This window comes from Oncorhynchus tshawytscha, linkage group LG28 (genome assembly GCF_018296145.1).
Source record: "Oncorhynchus tshawytscha isolate Ot180627B linkage group LG28, Otsh_v2.0, whole genome shotgun sequence".
Lineage (NCBI taxonomy): Eukaryota > Metazoa > Chordata > Actinopteri > Salmoniformes > Salmonidae > Oncorhynchus > Oncorhynchus tshawytscha.
In genome coordinates this window covers 38,709,668-38,722,624 of record NC_056456.1, presented here as the reverse complement: position 1 = coordinate 38,722,624, position 12,957 = coordinate 38,709,668, and the positions used below count along the sequence as shown (strand labels likewise).

Below are 12,957 nucleotides of genomic sequence, written 5' to 3'. Positions count from 1 at the left end.
TTTGGAGTATTCAAACCAATTGGGTTTGAGAAGGTCCAGTCCCGTTCTTGTCTTTAGCTGCCACTATAAGCTGTGCTTCCGTCAAATGAGACCAAATAAAAACTCACTAATACTTAATAGGACCGAAACAATAGACGTGCGCCACAATATTTCTTCTGTCAAAGTAGAACATGTACAGTAGCTTATGTGTTTGATCAAGCTTTGTTTTCTTCCTCCACAATGTTTGATTAAGACTTTCCTCCTGGTCTGTTGCACCTAAATGACCTGTCCAGTCCACCCCCTACTACGTCCTCTATTCATGATCAAAATGAAAGGACTGAAACAATGCAATTGTTGGTTACATTGTTGTTGTTTCGGGTCATTTTACTGAACTAACACAAAAGACTGTATCGCAGCGCTACACGGCACTTGGAATGCTTGGCCTGGTTCAAGGAGAAGGTCACACCAGTTCATTGGAGTATTCTTGTTCCATCTATGCAACGATTCTGGTGTTGGATTTGGTGGAATGAATCTTTATTCAAGATTGCAAAAAAGATAGTTGTTGGTCTAATTGGAGAAAAGAAAAAACATGTTGCTACTGAGGCCATTTTGTTAGTTTCAGTCTGGAGAACTTGACATTTCGAGGCCATTTTGTTAGTTTCAGTCTGGGGAACTTGACATTTCAAGGGCATTTTGTCAGACGTTGTGCCTGTGTTCTTCATCAGAGTGTGGGGATAAACCTCAGAAGGGTCTGGAATACTAATCTCCAAGACAAAATGAAAAAGAGGGAAGATTTTGGTTCTTATTGCTGTGGCTATAGTAGTATATTCACATAAATGGACCTTGAACTTGTTTTGAGGCTGGTGAACACCATGGTGTGTTTATGGTTGGTGAACACCATGGTGTGTTGAGAATGGCTTGAGGATAGCCTACTCCAATATCAAAAATAGCAAGTGGTCAAATGTCATGTACCTGCAGAAACACATCCACCAAACATGTGACCATGCGAGTGAAAACACTTTGTGCTTTCGCTAAATCCCTCGAAACACAAGTTGGTTGAGTTAATGTATTAGAAAGACATACTGGCTGACAGATAGAAAAGACAGACCGACGGAATGTAATTATAGTACCTCAATCAGACAGACAGACAGACAGACAGACAGACAGACAGACAGACAGACAGACAGACAGACAGACAGACAGACAGACAGACAGACAGACAGACAGACAGACAGACAGACAGACAGAAGAAATTATAGTACCTCAATCAGACAGACCGACGGACTGTAATTATAGTACCTCAATCAGACAGACAGACAGACAGTAATTATAGTACCTCAATCAGACAGACCGACAGACAGACAGTAATTATAGTACCTCAGACAGACAGACAGGCAGACAGACAGTAATTATAGTACCTCAGACAGACCGACGGACTGTAATTATAGTACCTCAATCAGACAGACAGACAGTAATTATAGTACCTCAATCAGACAGACAGACAGACAGTAATTATAGTACCTCAATCAGACAGACAGACAGTAATTATAGTACCTCAATCAGACAGACAGACAGACAGTAATTATAGTACCTCAATCAGACAGACAGACAGACAGACAGACAGACAAATTATAGTACCTCAATCAGACAGACAGACAGACAGACTGTAATTATAGTACCTCAATCAGACAGACAGACAGTAATTATAGTACCACAATCAGACAGACAGACAGACAGTAATTATAGTACCTCAATCAGACAGACAGACAGACAGACAGTAATTATAGTACCTCAATCAGACAGACAGACAGACAGACAGACAGTAATTATAGTACCTCAATCAGACAGACAGACAGTAATTATAGTACCTCAATCAGACAGACAGACAGACAGACAGACTGTAATTATAGTACCTCAATCAGACAGACAGACAGTAATTATAGTACCTCAATCAGACAGACAGACAGTAATTATAGTACCTCAGACAGACAGACTGTAATTATAGTACCTCAATCAGACAGACAGAGACAGTAATTATAGTACCTCAATCAGACACAGACAGTAATTATAGTACCTCAATCAGACAGCCAGACAGTAATTATAGTACCTCAATCAGACCGACAGACAGTAATTATAGTACCTCAATCAGACAGCCAGACAGTAATTATAGTACCTCAATCAGACCGACAGACAGACAGTAATTATAGTACCTCAATCAGACAGACGGACATAATGTAATTATAGTACCTCAAGCAGACAGACGGGGGGGGGGCAATGCAAATAGTCTGGGAAGCCATTTGATTAGCTGTTCAGGAGTCTTATGGCTTGGGGGTAGAAGCTATTTAGGAGCCTCTTGGACCTAGACTTGGTGCTCCGGTACCGCTTGCCGTGCGGTAGCAGAGTGAACAGTCTATGACTGGGGTAGCTGGAGTCTTTGACCAGTTTTAAAGCATTCCTCTGACACCGCCTAGTATAGAGGTCCTGGATGGCAGGAAGCTTGGCCCCGGTAATGTACTGGGCCGTACGCACTACCCTCTGTAGTGCCTTGTGGTCGGAGGCCGAGCAGTTGCCATACCAGGGAGTAATGCAACCCGTCAGGATGCTCTGTGCAGCTGTAAAACCTTTTGAGGATCTAAGGACCCATGCCAAATCTTTTCAGTCTCCTGATGGGGAATATGTTTTGTCGTGCCCTCTTCACGACTGTCTTGGTATGCTTGGACCATGTTAGTTTGTTGGTGATGTGGACGACAAGGAACTTGAAGCTCTCAACCTGCTCCACTACAGCCCCGTTGATGAGAATGGGGGCGTGCTTGGTCCTAATTGTCTTGTAGTCCACAATCATCTCCTTTGTCTTGATCACGTTGAGGGAGAGGTTATTGTCCTGGCACCACGCGGTCAGGTCTCTGACCTCTTCCCTATAGGCTGTCTCATCATTGTTGGTGATCAGGCCTACCACTGTTGTGTCATCAGCAAACTTAATGATGGTGTTGGAGTTGTGCACGGCCGTGTAGTCACGAGTGAACAGGGAGTACAGGAGGGGACTGAGCACGCACCCCTGAGGGGCCCCAGTGTTGAGGATCACCGTGGCGGATGTGTTGTTACCTACCCTTACCACCTGGGGGCGGCCTGTCAGGATGTCCAGGATCCAGTTGCAGAGGGAGGTGTTTAGTCCCAGGGTCCTTATCTTATGGATGAGCTTTGAGGGCACTATGGTGTTCAACGCTGAGCTGTAGTCAATGAACAGCATTCTCACATAGGTGTTCCTTTTGTCCAGGTGGGAAAGGGCAGTGTGGAGTGCGATTGAGATTGCATCATCTGTGGATCTGTTGGTATGGTATGCAAATTGGAGTGGGTCTAGGGTTTCTAGGATAATGGTGTTGATGTGAGCCATGACCAGCCTTACAAAGCAGTTCATGGCTACAGACGCTAGTGCTATGGGTCAGTAGTCATTTAGGCAGGTTAACTTAGTGTTCTTGGGCACAGGGAATATGGTGGTCTGCTTGAAACATGTTGGTATTACAGACTCAGACAGGGAGAGGTTGAAAATGTCAGTGAAGACACTTGCCAGTTGGTCAGCGCATGCTCGGAATACACGTCCTGGTAATCCGTCTGACCCTGCAGCATTGTGAATGTTGAGCTGTTTGAAAGTCTTACTCACATCGGCTGCGGAGACCATGATCACAGTCTTCCAGAACAGCTGGTGCTCTCATGCATGTTTCAGTGTTACTTGCCTCAAAGCGAGCATCAATGTTATTTAGCTCGTCTGGTAGACTCGTGTCACTGGCCAGCTCGCAGCTGTGCTTCCCTTTGTAGTCTGTAATAGTTTTCAAGCCCTGCCACATCCGATGAGCGTCGGAGCCGGTGTAGTACGATTCGATCTTAGTCCTGTATTGATGCTTTGCTTGTTTGTTGGTTTGTTGGAGGGCATAGCGGGATTTCTTATAAGCTTCCGGGTTAAAGTCCCACTCCTCGAAAGCGGCAGCTCTACCCTTTAGCTCAGTGCGAATGTTGCCTGTAATCCATGGCTTCTGGTTGGGGTATGTATGTACAGTCACTGTGGGGACGACATCCTCGATGCACTTATTGATAAAGCCAGTGACTGAGGTGGTGTACTCCTCAATGCCATTTGGAAGAATCACGGAACATATTCCAGTCTGTGCTAGCAAAGCAGTCCTGTGGTTTAGTATCTGACAGACAGATATTCAGACAGACTAATTATAGTACCTCAATCAGACAGACAGACAGAAAATTCTGATTTATAGACATCTTTGGCATGACCATTTCAGCTCTTGATTCTAGCCATCCCGGATCCGGGATCGTGAATACAGCCTCAAGCTCATTACCATAACGCAACATGAAAATCGCAAATGAAATGAAATAAATATGCTAGCTCTCAAGCTTAGCCTTTTGTTAACAACACTGTCATCTCAGATTTTCAAAATATGCTTTTCAACCATAGCAAAACAAGCATTTGTGTAAGATTATTGATAGCTAGCGTAGCATTTAGCGTAGCATTCAGCATGCAACATTTTCACAAAAACAAGAAAAGCATTCAAATAAAATAATTTACCTTTGAAGAACTTCAGATGTTTTCAATGAGGAGACTCAGTTAGATAGCAAATGTTCAGTTTTTCCAAAAAGATTATTTGTTTAGGACAAATCGCTCCATTTTGTTCATCACGTTTAGCTACGAAAAAAACCTGTATCCAGGAGTGTAATTATCCCGCAGCTCATTAGCATAACACAATGTTAACTATTCATGAAAATCGCAAATGAAATGAAATAAATATGCTAGCTCTCAAGCTTAGCCTTTTGTTAACAACACTGTCATCTCAGATTTTCAAAATATGCTTTTCAACTATAGCAAAACAAGCATTTGTGTAACAGTATTGATAGCTAGCGTAGCATTTAGCGTTAGCATTGAGTGGGCAACATTTTCACAAAAACAAGAAAAGCATTCAAATAAAATCATTTACCTTTGAAGAACTTCGGATGTTTTCAATGAGGAGACTCTCAGTTAGATAGCAAATGTTCAGTTTGTCCAAAAATATTCTTTGTGTAGGAGAAATCGCTCCGTTTTGTACATCACGTTTGGCTACCAAAAAAAACGAAAATTCAGTCATCAAAACGCCAAACTTTTTTCCAAATTAACTCCATAATATCGACTGAAACATGGCAAACGTTGTTTAGAATCAATCCTCAAGGTGTTTTTCACATATCTCTTCGATGATATATCGTTCGTGGAAGTGTGCTTTCTCCTCTGAATCCCATGGGAAAATGCCTGCAGCTGAAGATTACGCACCAATTTAGACAAAGGACACCGGGCGGACACCTGGTAAATGTAGTCTCTTATGGCCAATCTTCCAATGATATGCCTACAAATACGTCACAATGCTGCAGACACCTTGGGCAAACGGCAGAAAGCGTAGGCTCGTTCAGGGCACATTCACAGCCAGATAAGGAGACAATGGAAAACAGAGCCTCAAAAATTCTGCTCATTTCCTGTTTGAAGTTTCATCTTGGTTTCGCCTGTAGCATCAGTTCTGTGGCACTCACAGATAATATCTTTGCAGTTTTGGAAACGTCAGCGTGTTTTCTTTCCAAAGCTGTCAATTATATGCATAGTCGAGCATCTTTTCGTGACAAAATATCTTGTTTAAAATGGGAACGTTTTTTCATCCATAAATTAAAAGAGCGCCCCCTATATCCAAGAAGTTAAACAATGTATACCTAACCAAATTAGACATAACTCATCATTGAAGTCATTAGAGTTATGTAAGTGATCATTGGGGGAAAAGTACTTTCAAGGATGTCTTGTAACAGAGATAGACATGACTGTTGAAGGAACGCTGCAGAGTTCAGGGCCACGGCCATAATAGACGGGACCTGTCTGTTTTCATACCTAATTTGCTGTAGTGCAAATTACCCAAACATGGTTTAAAAATGCAGAAAATAATTCATTTTGATTCATGGTTTGTAGGAAATAATTCATTTTGATTCATGGTTCGTAGGAAATAATTCATTTTGATTCATGGTTTGTAGAATATAATTAATTTTGATTCATGGTTCGTAGGAAATAATTAATTTTGATTCATGGTTTGTAGGATATAATTCATTTTGATTCATGGTTTGTAGGATATAATTCATTTTGATTCATGGTTTGTAGGAAATAATTCATTTTGATTCATGGTTTGTAGGAAATAATTCATTTTGATTCATGGTTCGTAGGAAATAATTCATTTTGATTCATGGTTTGTAGAATATAATTAATTTTGATTCATGGTTCGTAGGAAATAATACATTTTGATTCATGGTTTGTAGGATATAATTCATTTTGATTCATGGTTTGAGGAAATAATTCATTTTGATTCATGGTTTGTAGCAAATAATTCATTTTGATTCATGGCTCATAGGAAATAATTCATTTTGATTCATGGTTTGTAGGAAATAATTCATTTTGATTCATGGTTCGTAGGAAATAATTCATTTTGATTCATGGTTCACATGGTCTACAGTGGTTATCTGGGTACAATGGATACAGCAGCCATCCCTGATGTAATCAGTGATTATGCATTATGGGTGATTTAGTTTATTTGATGGTTGCAGTATGTTTTTTCTTACTAAAGTCAGCCCTGCTGTCGAGGTCATCTCAGGGTGAGCACTGAAGAATTTGATGCCACAGAGAACAAAGAGAGTCATTCCTATTGGTCATCTGACAGTATGTTGCTTCACACACACAGAGGCAACAATTAACCCACTCTCTCTCTCTCTCTCTCTTTCTTTCTCTCCTTCGCTCCCACCCAGATTCGGACCTGAGCATGCGGACATTGAGCACCCCCAGCCCTGCTCTCATCCTTCCTCCTCACCTCCACCCTCTCTCTCCTCTCCTCCCCCTGTCAGCCCCCTTCAACAGCTCCTCCTCCACCTCCTCCTCTGAGACGGTTGCCATGGTGCACGCCACCTCCCCTCCCCCTTTCTTCTCCGCCACCCACTCGCGCCGCCGCGCCACCCGGGAACACCACCAGGGGGCATCGGTGCCCATCGACCTCTTGCCGGACCAGATATTCCTGGACGTCTTTGCCCGCCTGCCCACCAACCAGCTGTGCCGTTGCGCCCGCGTCTGCCGCCGCTGGTACAACCTGGCGTGGGATCCCCGGCTGTGGCGGAGCATCCGGCTGACGGGGGACGTGCTGCACGTCGATCGGGCGTTGCGGGTACTGACGCGGCGCCTCTGCCAGGACACGCCCAACGTGTGCCTGATGCTGGAGACCCTTGTGGCGAGTGGGTGCCGGAGGTTGACGGACCGCGGTCTGCTCACGGTTGCCCAGTGCTGCCCCGAGCTGCGCCGCCTGGAGGTGGCGGGCTGCTATAACGTGTCCAATGACGCCGTGTTCGAGGTGGTGTCGCGCTGCCCCAACCTGGAGCATCTAGACGTTTCAGGTAAACATCTACATTGAACATTTGAATCATTTAGCAGACTTAATGTCAAGTGTATTCACTAGGTTCAGTAGGGAAAAAACCCTCACCACATATCACAGTTATCACAAGTAGACCAATACCCACAGTCAGCAGAATCAGTGCCACAAAGAAAAAGCTGTGTGTGAAAGAAAGAAAAGTACACTTAGCCTCCTCCTGCCTTAAATAAAATAAAAAAACTGCTGCTCAGAGATATTATGGTGTCTAATGTATCTAAGGTGCCAACTCTCCTCTTGGAGAGGTAGTCTCCCATACAGAAATCATTATGGTGTCTAATGTATCTAAGGTGCCAACTCTCCTCTTGGAAAGATAGTCTCCCATACAGAAATCATTATGGTGTCTAATGTATCTAAGGTGCCAACTCTCCTCTTGGAGAGGTAGTCTCCCATACAGCAAGGCCACCTCTATGCACTAATTTCTCGGGTACGGAAGGGATACATTGAAACAACTTGTGAGTTGTTATTTTAAAGAAGACAAACCAGAGCAACCTTGTGTAAGTAAGGTGGTACATTCCTAAAGTATGACCTATGACCTAGCTCTCCTGTTCTTCAGGAACCAGGGGCCGGCAGTAATGAATACTACTTCTGACTGTCCCTCCCACTCCCAGGAACAACCCCCCCCACAGTGTTATCTCTGTTTACTTTACAACATGTCGGACTTACAGGATCACAATGTTCTGGAATGTTCTTCTCTCATCTCTTCAAAGACCTACTCTTTGAATAATGCGTTCAGATGTTAGTGTTATTTCCCATGCAGAAAACCTGACATGAGTCAAATGACTAATCTATGAAAGATTAGTCAAAATGCATGTAGGCTTATAACACAACCCTAATTTGACTAGCACTGTGAAAAAAGGGGCCTCTTTGAGTTAACACCATGTCCAAGTCAGCCCAGCTTTGCAGACCTAGGGGAAATAAATACTGTGTGTCGAATGTCATTATTTAATACTTTCAATCACTAGTTTTCCTGGCACAATGGAACGAACCAATGGAATACTCCTAAAAGTGCAAAATCTCAAGATAAGTGCACCACAAATGTTACATGTATACCAGTATGTATTTGACCCTGCTGAGACAACCCAACAAACTTCCTATGTTCTCTGTGGTACAAACTGTCCAGAGCCCAGTGTTGTTTGCCACAGTATTTCTCTCTCTACACTCTCACTGCATACTGAATGGAATGCGACTTCAGTCTCTTTCCTGGTGTTTTATTTCCCACTTCCTGTGCCCTTCTTCCTGCCGGGGTAGATTGTTACCATCCCGGTGCGTGTCATAGGTCTGCTGGAGTTCCCTCTGGGTTCTGTTCATTAGGCCTCAAATGGAAGAAAAATGTTCAGAAACAAAGTGGAGTAACACATCTCAGATGTTTCCCCTAGATGCAAAACCATTCCATCCACTTCATAGCTTTCATACACTCCCCGAAAGGCAAGAATGTCCCGAATGTTCAAACATCGTTCTTCTTGCCATCTCAGAGCTGTCGTACCTTGCTTCCTTTTCCTCTCAACTGGGCATCCCACGTTTCGGTCTGCACAATTTTATTTTTTATTTTTTAACCTTTATTTAACAATGCAAGTCAGTTAAGAACAAATTTTTATTTTCAATGACGGCCTAGGAACAGCGGGTTAACTGCCTGTTCAGGTGCAGAACAACAGATTTGTACATTGTCAGCTTGGGGGTTTGAACTTGCAACCTTCCGGTTACTAGTCCAACGCTCTAACCACTAGGCTACCCTGCCGCCCCAGAGAGGAGAGAGGTTATAGGAGAAGGAAAGAGAAGCCTTATAAAAAGGTGCTCAACTCAACATCATGCTTCTCAGGAAGGGATGGCCTGGTGAAAGAAGAAAGGCTGTGGCCAGTCACAATTTTAAACATCCGGCATGTTTTCGTGGAAAATTTTTGCAAAAGTGTGGAACCAGAAAACCCAGACGTGTCCCCTACTATCCATTGTGTTTTAACCCCCCCTAAGATGGAGCGCCGTGCTTTCCATTTGTAGATCAGTAGCAGATCTCAATGCTCATGACTTCTGGTTTTAATATCGCTCTGGGAATTAAAACAAACAGGAGTAGAATGGTCAGGACATGGAATTCCATAAAATGTAATTAGTGGGCCTTAAGAAAGTAGCTATGCTCTGAATGTTGGGACTGTTTTAAAAAAAAGGGTTCTGTGGTCGACTGTATTTCACTTTTGTTTTGTTTGTTGTTGGTAGTTTTGATATGCTCTCTAAATCCTGAATATACCTAAATACTACATTCTCTCTCTCTCTCTCTCTCTCTCTTCTCTCTCAAGGCTGCTGCAAGGTGACCTGCATCAGTCTGACGCGGGAGGTCTCCCTTAAACTATCGCCAATGCATGGCCAGCAGATCTCCATCCGCTACCTGGACATGACTGACTGCTTGGCCCTGGAGGACGAAGGCCTGCACACCATCGCCGCCCACTGCACCCAGCTTACCCACCTATACCTGCGGCGCTGCATGCGCCTCACCGATGAGGGCCTTCGCTACCTGGTCATCTACTGCCCCGCCGTGCGCGAGCTCAGCGTCAGCGACTGCCGCTATGTCAGCGACTTCGGCCTGCGCGAGATCGCCAAGCTCGAAGGCCGGTTGCGCTACTTGAGCGTGGCGCATTGTGGAAAGATCACTGACGTCGGGGTTCGGTATGTCGCTAAGTATTGCTCACGGCTGCGATACCTGAACGCGCGGGGCTGCGAGGGCCTCACGGACCACGGCCTGGAGTACCTGGCCAAGAGTTGCCCCAAGCTGAAGTCGCTGGACATCGGAAAGTGTCCGCTGGTGTCGGATGCAGGCCTGGAACTGCTGGCGCTCAACTGCTTCAATCTGAAGCGGCTGAGCCTCAAGTCGTGCGAGAGCATCACGGGCCGCGGGCTGCAAGTGGTGGCGGCCAACTGCTTCGACCTGCAGCTGCTCAACGTGCAGGACTGCGACGCGCCACTGGACGCACTGCGATTCGTGAAGCGCCACTGCAAGCGCTGCGTCATCGAGCACACAAACCCAGCCTTTTTCTGAGGGGGACGGGGGGAATGGGCTACAAACTGAAGCCTGTATCCCACACCTACACGTAATGTAATGTGCACATGACAATCTACCATAGTTGTTATTATAGCACTCATAAGACTGTTTTTAAGTTATTTTTTCCCCCTCCCTATTCCCTCACTCCAAGCTGTTTCTCAACTTTCAAAAAAATGTATGTTTTTCAGAACATATTTTAATTCTAAAAGGGATCCGTTTTTAAGCAGATGACTGCTGTATGTAATAAAACATCAGTGTATATTCATTTGAAAGGAACAACTATAATAGCATGAAAAAACTCAACTCCTAGTGCTTTCTCAGTATCTTTGTCAGGCCAAGAATTTGAAATGGAATGCAATTTAATTATGAGTAATGATTATCTTATTTGTGTCAAAGGTTCACGTGTGACATTCCACTGAAGAGGTCTCCTTTTCAGTTGGCAGTGCTGGGTCCAGTAACTCCCAGTCATTCCACATTGCTTAAAGAGGCTGTACAGTTCATACGATAGAACGTTAGTCCATTTCTTAACTCATGAAACCACATAAAACCCTTAGTTTTAATTAACAATATGGCTCTACTCGTGCCGTGGAGAGGCGTGCACCTTTCCTGTCCAATCAGGTGATCGATGAGCAATATTTCTGTACATTTAAGGGGACCCCATTTGGCTCAAGGGCACCCCCAGAGGCAAACGTTCTGTATAACCTTTTTAAACCTTTAGATTGATTTTTTTTTTCATTTTTATGTTGGCTTTTCAACTAGAGCCTAAAATCTGCTCTTATTCATTGTTTACATGTCATTCTTCTGCAGTTTTTAAATGCTAGACAATCATACCATCATGTCCGTGGTTAGTGAAGTGTGTTTTTTTTGGAATTCAATGTCCAGTTCCATTTTGTTAAAGAATTGTGTACACTAACTATGCTCAGACAATCACTAGAACAAGTGTGTTCACTTCTCTATTTTTTATTGACATAATAGTGGAATAAAATAATGTCCTAAATGAGGATGGCCTCTGAGTCATGTATGTCTCAAATTCTTATTATAGAACTAGTACGCAATCAAACAGAGATGCTACTTAATGTTAAAATGAATATGTGCAATTATCAGGAATGAATGATTTTTCCTCAGACATTGAGGAGTAAGATTTCTTCTATGTAAACAAGGGTCGAACTCGCACCTTAGTCAAGGTTGGTCATCTTTCATAATATGTTTTATTTTGTATTTTCATTGCAGAATGAATTACTGTTATGTGTCTAATAATTGATTTCCTGATTTGTCTGTGCTGATCACATCCATATTGGGTTTTTACACAAATAACATATCTTTTTTTTTCTTTAAACATTTCAGGAAATGGTCCATGCAAAACATTGCTTGTGATTACAAACTAATGAGACACTAAGGAGCTCGCCATGCAACTCTGTCTGGAACGGTGACTTCCATTCATAGGTGTGTTTATTCCCCCTGACTGCTCTACAGATCATATCGTTATTATTATTCCCCCTGGCTGCTCTACAGATCATATCGTTATTATTATTCCCCCTGGCTGCTCTACAGATCATATAGTTATTATTATTCCCCCTGGCTGCTCTACAGATCATATAGTTATTATTATTCCCCCTGGCTGCTCTACAGATCATATAGTTATTGTTATTATTCCCCCTGGCTGCTCTACAGATCATAGAGTTATTATTATGCTCCCTGGCTGCTCTACAGATCATATCGTTATTATTCCCCCTGGCTGCTCTACAGATCATAGAGTTATTATTATACCCTGGCTGCTCTACAGATCATAGAGTTATTATTATTCCCCCTGGCTAGATCATAGAGTTATTATTATTCCCCCTGGCTGCTCTACAGATCATATAGTTATTATTATTCCCCCTGGCTGCTCTACAGATCATATAGTATTATTATTCCCCCTGGCTAATCTACAGATCATTGAGTTATTATTAATCCCCCTGGCTGCTCTACAGATCATATTGTTGAAAACATTCAAGTCACTTTGCATGCTGGAATTAGTTACAGTAAGAGATTAAACATTCAGTCACGTTCTCACACCATTTAACACTACTATCGTGTGGGTAGTTGTATTAAATGGAGGCATACATCAGACGGTATTGCTGTGACTGGAACACATTGATAGATTGAACTGAATCAAACAACCCAGATCAAAGAATTTGGTCTCCTGCTTCCATTCTCGGCATTACATCGACCACCACATGCCCACAAATAATCTAATCTTTGTGTTTTATTTATATATATGTATTTTATTTAATTTTCCCTGTTTAATGTCAACATTATGAACAAGTACAATCACATTCCTGAACTTTACATAACCCATCGCCTTTGTTCTACTGAAACCTGTCAAATTCTGCCAGTAGTGGTGAATGTGCTAACTACATCCAATATAGCATGGCAGTGAGATTTCAGGTGTGTAATTATCTAAAACAAGAGTTTCTATAGGACAAATAAAAAGGTAGC

At 43.0% G+C, this 12,957-nt stretch overlaps 1 protein-coding gene across 2 annotated transcripts in view; it reads left to right on the top strand.

Annotated features, from left to right (window-relative positions):
* Positions 1 to 11,480, top strand: part of fbxl7 (F-box and leucine-rich repeat protein 7) — an 82,993-nt gene extending 71,513 nt beyond the window's left edge. For both annotated transcript variants that reach the window (XM_042307835.1, XM_042307834.1), the window contains exons 3-4: positions 6,784 to 7,419; positions 9,740 to 11,480. In XM_042307835.1, the coding sequence (XP_042163769.1) occupies positions 6,784 to 7,419; positions 9,740 to 10,476 (1,373 nt within the window). In that variant the 3' untranslated portion in view covers positions 10,477 to 11,480. The remainder of the gene's footprint in view (positions 1 to 6,783; positions 7,420 to 9,739) is intronic.
* Positions 11,481 to 12,957: the final 1,477 nt, after the last annotated feature.